The 17,888-nt window shown below is 45.0% G+C and overlaps 1 protein-coding gene across 5 annotated transcripts in view; it reads left to right on the forward strand.

Moving 5' to 3' along the window:
• The window catches only part of acbd5a (acyl-CoA binding domain containing 5a), a 185,278-nt gene that overhangs the window by 91,129 nt on the left and 76,261 nt on the right, over positions 1-17,888 (forward strand). For 3 of the 5 annotated variants that reach the window (XM_038798182.1, XM_038798186.1, XM_038798183.1), the window contains 2 exons: positions 14,474-14,591; positions 14,793-14,825. In XM_038798182.1, coding sequence (XP_038654110.1) covers positions 14,474-14,591; positions 14,793-14,825 — 151 coding nt within the window. The remainder of the gene's footprint in view (positions 1-14,473; positions 14,592-14,792; positions 14,826-17,888) is intronic. The other 2 variants (XM_038798184.1, XM_038798185.1) reach the window with 1 other exon arrangement.

Raw genomic sequence — 17,888 nt, forward strand, 5'->3', positions numbered from 1 at the left:
TCTAGTCTTGTTAGAATGTTATAGATTTCTATGAGATTCCCCCTCATTCTTCTACACACCAGCAAATATTATCCTAATAGACTCAGTCTCTCTTTATACGTCAGTCCCGACATCCCTGCTCCTGTCTCTAATCTTCTCGCTATGAAGTGTTAAGAACAGTGCTGAAGTTAGAATCCCTACAGTGCAGAAGGAGATCATTCAGCCCATCAATTGCACCGAGCCTCTGAAAGAGCACCCTACCCAGGCATATTCCCCACCCGATCACCATAACCTCATCTAACCTTTGGACACAAAGGGCAATTTAGCATGGCCAATCCAGCCAACCTGCACACCTTATGACCCTTTATTGGAATCCTTGCTGTGCACAGTTCTGGTATCTGAGCCTTTTGAGTGTTCTAAATTTTAAAATTCCTGTTGTGTGTTGATTCAGTTATACGTTATACTCACCAATTATGTTGAGCAATTTCTTTTCTGTATAGTCTCCATCCATTTGAAGCTGTCCAATAGGGCGTGCCTGTGAGTATTGAGAAAGGACTCGAGCATCTTCTCTAACTTTAATTTTCTCAAGTTCACCAGGCATGAGTTTAATCAAGAGAATATTCAAAACAAAAAAATGTTCTAATGGGAGGAAACCAGAGCACCCGGAGGAAACACGCAGACTTGGGAGAATGTGCAAACTCCACACAGACTGTCACCCAAGACTGGAATTGAACCCAGGTCGCTGGCACTGTGAGGCAGCAGTACGAACCACTATGTTACCTGAGTGTCTCAAAAACCTGAAGGATAACTTGAAATACTGATTCTTAGTGATGTATATTTGTTTGGAACAATGTACACCTCAATGTACAACACAACTAGGGGCAGCACAGTGACGCAGTTGGTAGCACTGCTGCCTCACGGTGCAGAAGACCCGGGTTCGATCCCAGCCCTGGGTCACTATCTGTGTGGAGTTTACACCTTCTCCCTGTGTTTGGGTGGGTCTCAGCCCCACAACCGAAAGATGTGCAGGCTAGGTGGATTGCACCTTAATTTGTTTAAAAAAAAAAGAATTGGGTACTCCAAATTTTTTATTTTTTTTAAACTAGTGTCGAACCAGTCCATCATTGTGTGAACAATTAATAAAGAATATTTATTAAAATAAAGTTTAAAAAAGCATACAACAAAAGACTCCTATACACCATGACACTTAATATATTAATAACAAGACCCATTTTATTTGAAGGTACATGTTATTCCCAAAATTTGCCACTGTTCACTGAGACGCCCCTTTTCTCAAGCAACACCTAATAGTTAGTACACAATATTGCTTAGATGACCAAGTCTGGGAAAACGTCTCTTCCTGGTTCAACAAAGGCCAAAACTGCATCCTTTAGAGAAGAATATCTGCAATCTGCCATGGCCTCTAAATGTTGGTTGGAACTGGCCTCTGTGACTCGGATTATAGATTGAACTGGTATGTCTGACAGTTGGATGGAGAACTAACTTCCTTTCCCAATCATAGTGCAAACAGTTATATTGTTCAGTCTCTTTGATATCCCACCCTATGCATTCGGCTGTCTGTATTTCTCAAATTCCTTGCCTTTAGTAGTTATCATTTGTATAGCCCCATTGATCTCTGGTAAACAATGTTTCTGATACGGTCATTCACATTTCAATGTCTCTAAATATCTGCTAATCTTGTTACTGGGCAAATTGCATTTAATTATTCCTCTAGATTCCTGCTAGTCTTGTTACTTGTCTGTTATTTTGTTTTCATTGCAAATTCACCATTAACCTTGATAATTTCTCAAATTCCTAACAGAGGCCAACATACCATTATCTTCTTCACCGCCTGATGCACCTGCATGCTTACTTTCAATGACTGGTGTGCGAGGGCATTTAGGTCTCGTTGCACCCGGCCCCGGGTCACTGACTGTATGGAGTTTGCACATTCTTCCTGTGTCTGCATGGGCCTTATCCCCACAACCCAAAAACATATGCAGGATAGGTGAATTGGCCATGCTAAATTGCCCCTTAATTGGAAAACAAATTGGGTACTGCAGATTTATATTTTTAAAAGAAAATCAGTTTTCTCTCTACCTCCCTTTTTAAAGTGTGGTTACATTAGCTAACCTCAAATCTGTTAGAATTCATTGATCTTTTTTGAAGTGGCAGGTGGTGGCTAGCAGGGTTCCACAGATATCAGGCTGTGCTTGGGCCCCATCTATTCACAATATACAGCAATGATTTGGAAGAGGGAACCAAATGTAATATTTCCAAGTTTGCTGACGGCCGAAACCTGGTGGTAATGTGAGAGGTAGAGGATGTTAAGAGGCTTCAAGATGATTTGGACACGTTGAGTAAAAGTGAAAATGAAAATCGCTTATTGTCACAAGTAGGCTTCAAATGAAGTTACTGTGAAAAGCCCCTAGTCGCCACATTCTGGCACCTGTTTGGGGAGGCTGGTACGGGAGTGAATGGGCAAATGCATGACAGATGCAATATAATGTGGATAAATGTGAAGTTTTCCACTTCAGACATAGAAGCAGAATGGCAGAGTATGGCGGCATGGTAGCACGGTGGTTAGCACTGTTGCCTCACAGTGGCAGGAACCCGGGTTCGATTCCCAGATTGGGTCACTCTGCGGAGCCTGCACATTCTCCCGTGCCTGCGTGGGTTCCTCCGGGTGCTCCGGTTCATCCTAAAAGTCTGAAAGGCATGCTTCTGAGGTGAAATGGTCATTCTGAATTCACCCTCGGTGTACCTGAAGAGGCGCCGTAGTGTGGCGACTAGTGGATTTTCACGATAACTTCATTGCCGTGCTAATGTAAGCCTACTTGTGATACTAATTAATAAAGATTATTATTTATAAGGTGGTTTATTGGAAAATGTTGACCTAGACACCTGGGTGTCCTTGTACATGAGCTCCTGAAAGCAAACATGCAGGTACGGCAAGCAGTTAGGAAGGCCAATGGTATATTGGATTTCATTGCAAGAGGACTTAAGTACAGGAACAAGGATGTCTTACTAAAGCTGTACAGGGCCTTAGTGAGACTACACCTGGAGTATTATGTGCAGTTTTGGTCTCCTTATCCAAGAGAGGGCATATTGCCATGGAGGAATGCAGGTTAATTCCTGGGATTGTCGTATGAGGAGTGATACTGGAATTTAGAAGAATGAGAGGTGATCTAATTGAAATGCATAACATCTTGACAGGACTGGACAGATTGGATGAAGGAAATTTATTTCCTCTGGCTGAGTCATCGAGAACAAGGGATCACAATCTCAAGATATCGGGGTAAGCCATTTAGTATTGAGATGAGGAAAAATTTGTTCACTCACGGTGGTGAACCTCTGGAATTCTCTACCATAGAAGGCTGTGGAAGTCAAGTCACTGAGTACAGTTAAGAAGGAAATAGATTGTTAGGCTCGAAAGGCATCAAGAGAAATGGGGAGAGCATGGGATTGTGGCATTGAGTTAGAGGATCAAACGTGATCATTTGAATGGCGGAGCAGGCTCAAAAGGCAAAATGGCCGCCTACTACTATTTGCTATGTTTCACCATTTAAGAAATACTCTGCCATTCTGTTCTTCCTATCCAAATGCGTAACTTCATATTTCTCCACGTTGGATTTCATCTGCCAAATATTTGCGCACCTGCTTAGCTTCTTTCAATCTGCTTGTGTCTTTGCATCCTCCCCGCAACACTCACTTGTCACCTGCAAACTTGGAAATATCACATTTAGTCCCCACCTCCAGGTCATTGATAGAAATTGTGAAAAGTTTGGGCCCAAGCACTGATCCTTAGAGTAACTCACTACTCAGCCTGACAACCCAAAAATGACCCATTTATTCTTGCTCATTGTTTTCCGTGCATTAACCAGTTCTCAGTTCGTGTTAATCAGCATAATCCCCTAATTCCTTCAATTTTGTTTCCAACTTCTTATATGGGACCTTATTAAAACATTTCTGAAAATCTCAATATACCATCTCCACTATTCTGTTACTTACATCCTCAATAAACTCCCAACAGGTTTATGAAACAGATTTTCCCATTGACTCTGCCCAATATTTTCGAAGTGTTCTGTTGCCACATCCTGTGTTATAGATTGTCCCCATTACTTATGTCAAGGTAACAGGTTGTAGTTCCCTTTTATCTCCTTCGCTCCATTTTTAAATAGTGAGGTTACATTACTCACTTTCCAATCTGCAGGAACCACTCAAGCCTGTAGAATTTTGAAAGATGATAAATGTAACTATCATTTCCAGTGGCGTGCAGAGGGGGGGGCCGACGGTGCGCTGGCCCCGGGCATCGATTGGATGGGGGCAGCAGCGTGAAGAGAAGGGAGCACGCACCGCGGGCGGCCAGAGCGCGCCTGCGCACCGCGGGCGGCCGGAGCGCGCCTGCGCACCGCAGTCGGCCGGAGCGCACCTGCGCACCGCGGTCGGCCGGAGCGCGCCTGCGCACCGCGGTCGGCCGGAGCGCGCCTGCGCGCCTGGTGAACAAAAAGGGCGCGAAATCTCCCGAATCAGCGGCAATCAATGCCACCATGGGTGAGTTTTATTTATTCTTTATCTTTTGATCCATTTTTAAACTCTTCTCTGCACCCTCTCTATAGTTGTCAATTTACTAAACTGTCGTGCCCAGAATTTGACATTTGGGCCAGTCCATTTGGGACAGAACCAGTATTTTATGAAGATTCATCATGGCCTCTTAACTTTTGCCCTCTTACCCTTTATACTTAAAGCCCAGGGTCCTATAAATGGGAGATTCTCAGAGACAGGGGCAGCACGGTAACATGGCGGTTAGCATAAATGCTTCACAGCTCCAGGGTCCCAGGTTCGGTTCCCGGCTGGGTCACTGTCTGTGCGGAGTCTGCACGTCCTCCCCGTGTGTGCGTGGGTTTCCTCCGGGTGCTCCGGTTTCCTCCCACAGTCCAAAGATGTGCGGGTTAGGTGGATTGGCCATGCTAAATTGCCCGTAGTGTCCTAAAAAAGTAAGGTTAAGGGGGGGGGGGGGGCTGTTGGGTTACGGGTATAGGGTGGATACGTGGGTTTGAGTAGGGTGATCATTGCTCGGCACAACATCGAGGGCTGAAGGGCCTGTTCTGTGCTGTACTGGTCTATGTTCTATGTTCTACTTGACTGCAAGCTGCTGGAGCTCGGATCTTGAACAAAGCTTTATATCTGGATTTGGGGACCCTTTATGCACTGGCATAGTGCACAAACAGGCCCCACATGACCAGGGTTTTGTGAAGAAGAAGGGATCTGGAAATGTGTCGACTGTGAAAATTATATTTGTGGAAATTGGGTGAAGTAATGCCGTTGTTTGATGAGACTTGGTGCTAAAGCTTTAGAGAAATGAAGATGGAATTTGATTTGAAGAAGTTCAACGTTTTGAAGGATATTGTGGCTGAAATGAATGTGATACGTGTTGAATGGGCTGACTGAGAAATGTGTGAGATATGTCTTTGTATCTGCTATGTGTAATTTATCGGTCATATTATTGCAATTTTCCTGTTAATTCATGTTTAACTTACGTTGATTTTGGTGTGATTGCTAATATAAAAGTGAAGTTTTGGATATTGGTCTTAGTTGGGTTGTTTGTAGTTTGTTTCCACAAGGGTCATAACAGTATTTCCATGACGTTGCTGCTCTTATCCTTCTCCATGGGGGTTGCAGAGGAGGGAGGCACAACTTTCGAGACATAACATCTCACCCATTGCTGCAAAGCAAAATGACTGAAGAAGAGAACAATATCCCTAGAATCCCAGCGCTAAGGGGAAATTGACTAACTCTTACAGCGCAATTTAACCTCAGGCAGCCGTCCTATACCTTAGAGATGACCTAGAGCAGGGGTGGGCAAACTACGGCCCGCGGGCCGCATGCGGCCCGCCAAAGGTATTTCTGCGGCCCTCCAAGTCATTAAAAAAAAAAAAAAATTGTTTTAAATTTTTTTTTTTTTTTTTTAAGGTTAATGGGGGTTGGGTTACTTACTGGTATAGGGTGGATACGTTGACTTGAGTAGGATGATCATTGCTCGGCACAACGTCGAGGGCCGAAGGGCCTTTACTGTGCTGTACTGTTCTATGTTCTGCATGAGGCGCCCAGAATCATAACCGGGTGAAGTAATTATTTTACTTAATATACTATGCGGCCCTTTGTGAATTGTGAATTTCTGAATGTGGCCCTTGCACGGAAAAGTTTGCCCACCCCTGACCTAGAGGCAGCTTGGGGCCTGTCGTGAAGGTGAGTGAGTGCCTTTAAATTTGCTTACCTTTCACCGGGAGCAGGGTTTGAGGGAATATCAGGTAAGCTCTTCCTTTCTTTTTCTTCTTGTTTTTTTTAAATCTAGAGGTGATGTCAGGGAAGGCAGTACAGTGCTTCTCCTGCAGAATGTTTGAGGTGAGGGACGCCGTCAGTGTCCCTGCTGATTTCATCTGTGGGAAGTGCACCCAACTCCAGCTCCTCAAAAACCGTGTTAGGGACCTGGAGCTTGAACTGGATGAACTTCGGATGATTCGGGAGGCAGAGGGGGTCATAGATAGGAGCTTCAGGGAAGTAGTTAAACTAAAGACTGGAGATAGATGGGTAACTGTAAGAGGGACTGGGAGGAAGCAGTCTGTGCAGGGACCCTAAGCCATGGGGTACGGACCTCTGGCACGGAGTCTGTCCCTGTTGCTCAGAAGTGAAGGGGGGAAAGGAGTAGAACATTAGTAATTGGGGACTCAATAGTCAGGGGCACAGATAGGAGATTTTGTGGGAGCGAGAGAGACTCACGTTTGGTATGTTGCCTCCCAGGTGCAAGGGTACGTGATGTCTCGGATCGTATTTTCCGGGTCCTTAAGGGGGAGGGGGAGCAGCCCCAAGTCGTAGTCCACATTGGCACTAACGACATAGGTAGGAAAGGGGACAAGGATGTCAGGCAGGCCTTTAGGGAGCTAGGATGGAAGCTCAGAGCGAGAACAAACAGAGTTGTTATCTCTGGGTTGTTGCCCGTGCCACGTGATAGTGAGATGAGGAATAGGGAGAGAGAGCAATTAAACACGTGGCTACAGGGATGATGCAGGCGGGAGGGATTCAGATTTCTGGATAACTGGGGCTCTTTCTGGGGAAGGTGGGACCTCTATAGACAGGATGGTCTACATCTGAACCTGAGGGGCACCAATATCCTGGGGGGAGATTTGTTAGTGCTCTTTGGGGGGGTTTAAACTAATTCAGCAGGGGCATGGGAACCTGGATTGTAGTTTTGGGGTACGGGAGATTGAGAGTATAGAGGTCAGGAGCACAGATTTGACTTCGCAGGAGGGTGCCAGAGTTCAGGTAGGTGGTTTGAAGTGTGTCTACTTCAATGCCAGGAGTATACGAAATAAGGTAGGGGAACTGGCAGCATGGGTTGGTACCTGGGACTTTGATGTTGTGGCCATTTCAGAGACATGGATAGAGCAGTGACAGGAATGGTTGTTGCAGGTTCCGGGGTTTAGGTGTTTTAGTAAGGTCAGAGAAGGGGGCAAAAGAGGGGGAGGTGTGGCGCTGCTTGTCAAGGACAGTATTACAGTGGCGGAAAGGATGCTAGATGGGGACTCTTCTTCCGAGGTAATATGGGCTGAGGTTAGAAACAGGAAAGGAGAGGTCACCCTGTTGGGAGTTTTCTATAGGCCACCTAATAGTTCTCGGGATGTAGAGGAAAGGATGGCGAAGATGATTCTGGAAAAGAGCGAAAGTAACAGGGTAGTTGTTATGGGAGACTTTAACTTTCCAAATATTGACTGGAAATTATATAGTTTGAGTACATTAGATGGGTCGTTCTTTGTACAATGTGTGCAGGAGGGTTTCCTGACACAATATGTTGACAGGCCAACAAGAGGCGAGGCCACATTGGATTTGGTTTTGGGTAATGAACCAGGCCAGGTGTTAGATCTGGAGGTAGGTGAGCACTTTGGAAACAGTGACCACAATTCGGTGACCTTTACGTTCGTGATGGAAAGGGATAAGTATACCCCGCAGGGCAAGAGTTATAGCTGGGGGAAGGGCAATTATGATGCCATTAGACATGACTTAGGATGTGTAGGTTGGAGAAGTAGGCTGCAAGGGTTGGGCACACTGGATATGTGGAGCTTGTTCAAGGAACAGCTATTGCATGTTCTTGATAAGTACGTACCAGTCAGGCAGGGAGGAAGGGGTCGAGCGAGGGAACCGTAGTTTACCAAAGAAGTGGAATCTCTTGTTAAGAGGAAGAAGGAGGCCTATGTGAAGATGAGGCGTGAAGTTTCAGTTGGGGCGCTTGATAGTTACAAGGAAGCGAGGAAGGATCTAAAGAGAGAGCTAAGACGAGCAAGGAGGGGACATGAGAAGTCTTTGGCAGGTAGGATCAAGGAAAACCCAAAAGCTTTCTATAGGTATGTCAGGAATAAAAGAATGACTAGGGTAAGAGTAGGGCCAGTCAAGGACAGTGGTGGGAAGTTGTGTGTGGAGGCTGAGGAGATAAGCGAGATACTAAATGAATACTTTTCGTCAGTATTCACTCAGGAAAAAGATAATTTAGAATTTAGAACAGTACAGCACAGAACAGGCCCTTCGGCCCTCGATGTTGTGCCGAGCAATGATCACCCTACTCAAACTCACGTATCCACCCTATACCAGTAACCCAACAACTCCCCCTTAACCTTACTTTTTAGGACACTACGGGCAATTTAGCATGGCCAATCCCCCAACCCGCACATCTTTGGACTGTGGGAGGAAACCGGAGTACCCGGAGGAAACCCACGCACACACAGGGAGGACGTGCAGACTCCGCACAGACAGTGACCCAGCCGGGAATCGAACCTGGGACCCTGGAGCTGTGAAGCATTGATGCTAACCACTATGCTACCGTGCTGCCATAATATTGTGGAGGAGAATGCTGAGACCCAGGCTATTAGAATAGATGGCATTGAGGTGCGTAGGGAAGAAGTGTTGGCAATTCTGGACAAGGTGAAAATAGATAAGTCCCCGGGGCCTGATGGGATTTATCCTAGGATTCTCTGGGAAGCCAGGGAAGAGATTGCTGAGCCTTTGGCTTTGATTTTTAGGTCATCATTGGCTACAGGAATAGTGCCAGAGGACTGGAGGATAGCAAATGTGGTCCCTTTGTTCAAGAAGGGGAGTAGAGATAACCCCGGTAACTATAGGCCAGTGAGCCTAACGTCTGTGGTGGGTAAGGTCTTGGAGAGGATTATAAAAGATACAATTTATAATCATCTGGATAGGAATAATATGATTAGGGATGGTCAGCATGGTTTTGTGAAGGGTAGGTCATGCCTCACAAACCTTATCGAGTTCTTTGAGAAGGTGACTGACAGGTAGATGAGGGTAGAGCAGTTGATGTGGTGTATTGGATTTCAGTAAAGCGTTTGATAAGGTTCCCCACGGTCGGCTATTGCAGAAAATACAGAGGCTGGGGATTGAGGGTGATTTAGAGATGTGGATCAGAAATTGGCTAGTTGAAAGAAGACAGAGAGTGGTAATTGATGGGAAATGTTCAGAATGGAGTTCAGTTACGAGTGGCGTACCACAAGGATCTGTTCTGGGGCCGTTGCTGTTTGTCATTTTTATAAATGACCTAGAGGAGGGTGCAGAAGGATGGGTGAGTAAATTTGCAGACGACACTAAAGTCGGTGGAGTTGTAGACAGTGCGGAAGGATGTTGCAGGTTACAGAGGGACATAGATAAGCTGCAGAGCTGGGCTGAGAGGTGGCAAATGGAGTTTAATGTGGAGAAGTGTGAGGTGATTCACTTTGGAAAGAATAACAGGAATGCGGAATATTTGGCTAATGGTAAAATTCTTGGTAGTGTGGATGAGCAGAGGGCTCTCGGTGTCCATGAACATAGATCCCTGAAAGTTGCCACCCAGGTTGATAGGGTTGTGAAGAAGACCTATGGTGTGTTGGCCTTTATTCGTAGAGGGATTGAGTTCCGGAGCCATGAGGTCATGTTGCAGTTGTACAAAACTCTAGTACGGCCGCGTTTGGAGTATTGCGCACAGTTCTGGTCGCCTCATTATAGGAAGGACGTGGAAGCTTTGGAACGGGTGCAGAGGAGATTTACCAGGATGTTGCCTGGTATGGAGGGAAAATCTTATGAGGAAAGGCTGATGGACTTGAGGTTGTTTTCGTTAGAGAGAAGAAGGTTAAGAGGTGACTTAATAGAGGCATACAAAATGATCAGAGGGTTAGATAGGGTGGACAGCTAGAGCCTTCTCCCGCGGATGGAGGTGGCTAGCACGAGGGGACATAGCCTTAAATTGAGGGGTAATAGATATAGGACAGAGGTCAGAGGTGGGTTTTTTACGCAAAGAGTGGTGAGGCCGTGGAATGCCCTACCTGCAACAGTAGTGAACTCGCCAACATTGAGGGCATTTAAAAGTTTATTGGATGAGGGCATAGTGTAGGTTAGATGGCCTTTAGTTTTTTTCCATGTCGGTGCAACATCGAGGGCCGAAGGGCCTGTACTGCGCTGTATCGTTCTATGTTCTAAAGATAAAGAGGTCAGTGAATAGCTCTAGAACGTGTGCAACTACGTTTTCTATAGGTTTTTGGGTGATATTTAATGAAATATTTACGTGGGGCTTTGGGGCACACAATCAAGATTTGCCCCGGGCATCACCAGACCTCTGCACGCCACTGATCATTTCCATAACTACTGTTCACCGCTCTGGGATGTAAATTATCAGGTTCAGGAGATTTATCTCCTTCAGTCCCATTAATTTTGTTCATTCTTTTTTTACTGAAATTAATATCTTGCAGTTCCTCATTTACACTAGTCCCTTGATTCTCCAATATTTTGGGAATGTTTTTGGTATTTTCCTCTGTGAAGATAGCACGGTAGCATTGTGGATAGCACAATTGCTTCACAGCTCCAGGGTCCCAGGTTCGATTCCGGCTTGGGTCACTGTCTGTGCGGCGTCTGCACATCCTCTCCGTGTGTGCGTGGGTTTCCTCTGGGTGCTCCGGTTTCCTCCCACAGTCCAAAGATGTGCAGGTTAGGTGGATTGGCCATGATGAATTGCCCTTAGTGTCCAAAATTGCACTTAGTGTTGGGTGGGGTTACTGGGTTATGGGGATAGGGTGGAGGTGTTGACCTTTGGGTCGGGTGCTCTTTCCAAGAGCCGGTGCAGACTCGATGGGCCGAATGGCCTCCTTTTGCACTGTAAATTCTATGAAATGTATTTGTTAAGTTTCTCTACCTTTTTCTTTATTCCCTGTTATAAATTCTCCTGACTCTGCTTGTTTAACTACATAATTGGTCCTGTCCTTTCAAGATAGTAAAACTCTCTTCTTATTATCTGCTCACAGATCTTATCAGAAAAGCTAATAATACTTCTACAGCCAACCTATTTCATATTTTCAACATTTGTTAAAAATAATAACGATCCTTGGGCAGATCACCACGCACACCACGCAACTTCACTGATTACATCTTTGCCAGCTGATTTTCTATTCATCCGTACCCTTGGTTATCAAGTGGTTATCAGGGGCTGGTTTAGCACACTGGGCTAAATATCTGCTTTTAAAGCAGACCAAGGCAGGCAGTAGCGCAGGTTCAATTCCCACACCAGCCTCCCCGAACAGGCGCCATAATGTGGCGACTAGGGGCTTTTCACAGTAACTTAATTGAAGCCTACTTGTGACAATAAGCGATTTTCATTTCATTTCATTTCAAGTGACCCTAATCTGTTATCAAGTGACCCTAATCTATCTGCATAATTTGCCAAGTATTCCATGAGTCTGGAGTTTCCTTCCAAGTATCACATGACCAGAACTTTCCCACAATCCTCCTTTGTGAAAGCTGGAGTGAAGAATCTCTTGCAATATTTCAACCATAATTATATTAATCTTTTATTGTCACAAGTATGAAGTTACTGTGAAAAGCCCCTAATTGCCACATTCCGGCGCTTGTTCGGGTAAGCTGGTACGGGAATTGAACCTGCGCTGCTGGTCTTGTTCTGCATAACTTGATCATTCAAAATAGCTTACTCAGTTTACCCTTTAGTATATGAATCTGTTGTTAGAATTTTGTTTCTGTTTATACAGTTGTACATTTTTAGGTGGACCTTTCTGTTCTCTGAATTTTGTATTCGCATCTCATTTTCTTCTTTTTAAGTCCTTATTTTTTATTAGAGAATTTCTGATTCTCCCTATTCCTTATCTTTGTTTTCTGCAGATTGATAATACTTAAGATTGGAATCTGACTAAATCTGGATCTTGTACACCCAATTGTATTGTAGAAGTACTTCAAATAAATAATCACTTGGTAGTACAGAACTTGAGTACTGTTGACTAAAAGAAACATGCTGTCAAAGCAAATGCCGACCAATCATGGAATCACATCTCACATTAGACAATATGTTCTGAGTTTTGCAAACACGGGCGTTTTGAGTATGGTCGTACTCTGCCAATTGCAAGCGGACAAATGGTTGTGCTCTTTGATATGATCCGCCAGTGATTGGGATGTGCAGTTTGTGTACTTGCCATCACACCAGCACTGAAATTCATATCCCACATTACTCATTTGTGTGGTCGACAGCATACTGGCCGTGGAAAATATCACTCGTTCTTTCTGCCTGGTAGAAGCATGAACTAGCTAACTTCATCTTCCAGTGTCATTTGAGGTAGACTGGCCACTTTTCAAGTCTGAAAGTGAGTACCTTAGGCCCATTTGTGAGCATGCCTGATACAGAGTGAGCAATGATCTGACCAGGTAAACATCACATAGGATACTTTTAATGTACCCTATGTTGGTGTCAAGCTTGCACAATGAGCAATGGGCTCGAGCCATATTTACAAAGTTGCCAATATTAAAAGGGAGCATATCATAGAATCATACAATTTACAGTGCAGATGGAGGCCATTCGACCCATCGAGTCTGCACCGGCCTTTACAAAGAGCACCCGACTGAAGCCCACGTATCAACCCTATCTCAGTAACCCCCATTTAAAGTTGGTTCAGATCTCTGCTTAATAATAGGTAGGAAAGTAAATTGTGAAAATTGTGAGAGGCTACAAAGGGATATAGATGTGTTAAGTAAGTGAGCAAAGATCTGGCAAATGGACTATAATGTGGTAAATGTGAAATTGCCATTTTGACAGGAAAAATAAAAAAGAAGCATATTATCTAAATTGTGGCAGATTGCAGAGCTCTCGGATACAGAGGGATGTAGGTGCCCTAGTGCAGGAATTGCAAAAGATTAGTACGCAGATACAGCAAGTAACTTGGAAAGCTAATAGAATCTTATTGTTTATTGCAAGCGGAGTTGAATACTTCAGTTATGCAGGGTATTGGTGAGATCACATTTGGACTACTGTGTACAGTATTGGTCCCCTTATTTAAGAAAGAAATAAATGCTTGGAAGCAGTTCAGAGAAGGTTTACGAGAACGGGTGGGTTGTCTTGTATGGAAAGGCTAGACGGGCAAGGTTGTATGCGTTGGAGTTTAGAACAGCAAGAGGTTACTTGATTGAAATATACAAAATCTTGAGTGGTTTTGATGAGGTAGATGTGAAGAGGATGTTTCCTCTTGTGGGAGAATCTAGAACTAGGAGTCACTATTTAAAAGTAAAGAGTCGCCCATCTAAGACTGAGGAGAATTTCTTTCCTCCCAGAGGGTTGTGATTCTTTGGATTGTTCTTCTTTAAAAGGTGGTGGAAGCAGTCTACAGGGACTATTGTGACTTTTGCTTTCAACAGTCATGATTAATTACTGGGGTTAATTCTATATTAGAAGTTTTTGAACTATTTGTGAATTATGGAGCTTGGATTAAAATGATTCTTTTTGGCTTTTGCAACTATCAATGAAATATGATTTTTTTCCTGTCCATTTATATTCAAAGATATGCATTGGCACTTGCTATTTCCTTCCTTGGTGCACGTCCAATTTCAATCATGTCGTTTGGGAGGGCCCAAATAGAACCAAATAAGAAGACATAGAACCATTGAATTCCTACAGCACAGCACAGAAGTATACCATTCAGCCCACCAAGTCTGCACTGACCCTCTAAAAGAGAGCTCTATCCAGAACCACTTTCCTTGTCCTATCCCAGCAATCCCACCTAACCTACACATCCATGGACAAGGGGAAATTTAGCATGGCCATTCCACCTAACCTGTACATATTTGGCCTGTGGGAGGAAGCCAGAGCATCGGAGGAAACCCACGCAGACACTGGGAGAATGTGCAAGCTCCACACAGACAGTCACCTATGGCCGAAATTGAACCCGAGTCTCTGGTGCTGTGAGGCAGCAGTGCTAGCCACCGTGCCACCCTGTTGCTTTGATGTCTACAGGGTTGCAATGGTGGGAATAGTGCAGAATTTTAAGCTGTTTTCTTGCAATTCCAGATGTTTCATACTGTTTGATGAATGGATTTTCCAGCTCTTATTCAGTGTTCTTTTTCAAGCGTGGAACAGAGCTCACCTCTGTTGCTGAATGGCCTTTTGAGTTATCTGCTTTTCACATTATAGATCCTCGAGTCCATGCCAATGACTGAGGAGGTGGAGGAGCTGCTTCGAGTTCTTGGACCGTTTTATGAACTTGTTGATGACAAAAAACAACCAATATCACCGTATGCAATCTCAGCAGGTTAGATCTTTCAGAAAGTTATATAACATTTCCATGATGTTTATCTGATTTTTTTTTGAGCTCTTATTTATTTTGATCACATTAACTGAAAATTGTTTATCTGCTGCCTTTAAAAAATCACTGCATTATCATTTGTTTAAAGCATGCTTAAATAATGAATATCCTGCTATTCTACTTTCTGCATCCGCGTTGGCTGTGCAGGCCGATTGGAGAAAGTGGTTAAGTCACTTGAAGGTAAGAAACCATATTTATTTAGCATTACTGTTTATTGAGTGGAAGAATACTTTTTACTGCAGCTTTTACTGCTGAAAGTACTGGCTGGGACTTGAATGATTCATGAAAAATAATCCATCAAGGACGTTAACCACAAGCCAAGCCACAGTCACATCTGAGAGGGCCGTTAATGTATTGGATGAGCATTTTACTTATATCAGACAAGTTGATTTCATGTCTGAAATTCAGTTTTTTTTGAAAGATAGGAAAATGATATTTTGTGAAAAGCTATCAACACAGTGGTTAGCACTGCTGTATCACAGCTCCAGGGACCCAGGTTCAATTCCAGCCTCAGGTGACTGTGTGGAGTTAGCACTTTCTCTGTGTGGGTTTCCTCCGGGTGCTCCGGTTTTCTCCCACGGTCGAAAGATTTGCAGTTTAGGTGGATTGGCCATGTTAAATTACCCCTTCGTGTCCAAAAGGTTAGGTGGGGTTACTGGGTTACGGGGATAGGGTGGATGCGTGAGCTTAAGTAGGGTGCTGTTTCCTAGGGCCAGTGCAGACTTGATGGGCCGTAGAGCCTCCCACTGCACAGTAAATTCTATGGTTCAGTGAAAGAGTTGATCTTTGTGTGAAGTGGTTATGCCACAGTTGAATAGTTCAATATGAAGTTGAGGTTGGCTGATGTGGACATTGTGCAGTAATGTAGAATGTTATTTTTTCAGTTTTTGCCGGTACCAATTTTCAGTAAATGGGCATCAATACTAATTGCATAAAAAAAAACAGCTCATTGTTCTAAATTGAATCAAGATTTTAAACCTAAAGGAAGTGCATTTCACCCTCTTTATTCGCTCAGCCCAATTAGTAAACTCTCAACAAATTTGCATTGGACCAATGGTGTTTAAGCTGGAGTTCGTGTGGTAACAATATTTTATTTTAAGAACATTTCATAAACTGACTGCTGCAATAATTGACTATTGTAAAACAAGTTAAAACTGTGGAAACAATGTGAAATCTGTTTTAAGCTTAAAAGAGTTGACTTCTCAATTGTTAAGGGTCAAGCCTTTTAAAGATATTTTTATCACTTCCGGTGGCGGCCCTGAGCTGAGTGGTCACACTAAAGGTGACTCTTGTCGAGGAATTCGAATTACACCTTTCAACCCCACCAAACGGGCACCAAAAGGGCAAAAAGTAAATCCCCATCCACTGCTGTATCAACCAGGATGCCGACGAGCCAGCAATCGGGCCGCAAAGGCAGTAAGAGGAGGGAGAGGACAACCTCGACCTCTGAACAGGGAGACCCGGGTGGCGGCCGAGAACCGACCCTGCGGAATCGCTAACTCAGGCGATGATGGAGTTCATCACAACAGAACTCCAGAGGCATAGAGAAGCAATGAAAGGCAACCTCATGGCGGTGATGGGGTCAGCAGTAGAGGCTGTGATGGCTGCCATAAAGGAAGCAATGGGCAAAGTGGGGCGGAGTCTGGGGGCCCAAGAGGCAATGGTGCGGGACCGAGAAAAAGCTGCCACAGACCAGCGAGAGCGGATTGCCTGCATCAAAACTGAGGTGCAAGGCTGGTCACAACCCATAAGGTACTGAAGGGAAAGGCCAACGACCAAGAGAACAGGTCCCGCCAGCAGAACCTGCAGATCGTTGGGCTACCAGAGGGCACAGAGGGGAGGAACCCGACAGAGTGCGTAGCATCCATGCTCAGAAAGCTGGTCGGGGAGAATGGCTTTGCCAAGCCCCCTGAGTTGGACCAGGGGGTGTGTGTGTGTGTGTCCCGTACATTACGCGTTTGCACGTATAGACGTCTTCACAGCGGGGACATCGGTGCTGTATGGGGCGGAGTAGGTGGCTGAGAGGAGAAAGCTTCAAATCGAATTTGACCACCTCGCCACTGGGACAGCAGTAAGCCAGCTCCGCCAGACCCAGTGGACTTCTACAAGAAATTCATGGCAAAAGTGGCCCCACACCTGCGGGAAATGTTGAACGACTTTCTGTCAATGTGTCCCTGCCACCCATGCTGGTACAGGCCTCAATCGTGCTGATCCCCAAAAAAGACAAAGACCCAGCTGAGTGCGGCTCATATAGACCCATCTCACTCCTGAACACGGACACGAATGTTCTGGCAAAATCTCTAGTCAGGAGACTGGAGAGCTGCTTGCCAGAAGTGATCGCAGAAGACAGGATAGAGTTTGTCCAGGGTAGATAGCTAGCGGCGAAAATCGGGCACCTTCTGAAAGTGATTATGACCCCAACCGGGGAGAGGACACGAGAAGTGGTGGTCTCCTGGATGCTGAGAAAGCCTTTGATCGAGTAAATGGAGATATCTCATGGAGGTGCTTGAACTATTTGGGTTTGGACCAGGTTCACCTCATGGGTGAAACTTCTGTACAGCGCTCCCATGGCGAACATATGGACAAACACAACCAGCTCTGAATATTTTCAGCTACTCCGAGGCATGAGGCAGGGGTGCCCGTACTGACAATTGAGCAACTGGCCAACGCTCTTAGATCAGTGAAGGGCTAGGCGGGCATTCAGAGAGGAGGCAGGAAGGACAATGTTTCACTCTATGTGGATGACCTGCTGCTGTATGTCTCGAATCCCCTGAACAGCATGGGATAACGGATCACCTGAAGGAATTCAAAGCCTTCTCGGGTTACAATCCCAACCTGAGCAAGAGCTAAATTTTCCCGATATATCCTCGCGTGGGAGGAGCAGAGCTGGGGATGCTGCCATTCAAACTGGCCCAAACCATATTCAGGTACCTGGGGATACAGCTAGCTCACGACTGAGTAGGGCTCCATAAGTGCAACCTGTCTAGACTGGCAGAGAAGGCGAAGGGGGACCTGTGGAGATGGGACTCATTCCCACTATCCCCACTATCCCTGGCAGGAAGTGTGCAAATGATAAAAACTAACATGCTCATAGAATTTACAGTACAGAAGGAGGCTATTCGGCCCATCGAGTCTGCACCGGCTCTTGGAAAGAGCACCCTACCCAAGGTCAACACCTCCACCCTATCCCCATAACCCAGTAACCCCACCTAACACTAAGGGCAATTTAGCCTGGCCAATTCA

The sequence above is a fragment of the Scyliorhinus canicula genome, chromosome 5, assembly GCF_902713615.1.
Source record: "Scyliorhinus canicula chromosome 5, sScyCan1.1, whole genome shotgun sequence".
In the NCBI taxonomy this organism is placed as follows: domain Eukaryota; kingdom Metazoa; phylum Chordata; class Chondrichthyes; order Carcharhiniformes; family Scyliorhinidae; genus Scyliorhinus; species Scyliorhinus canicula.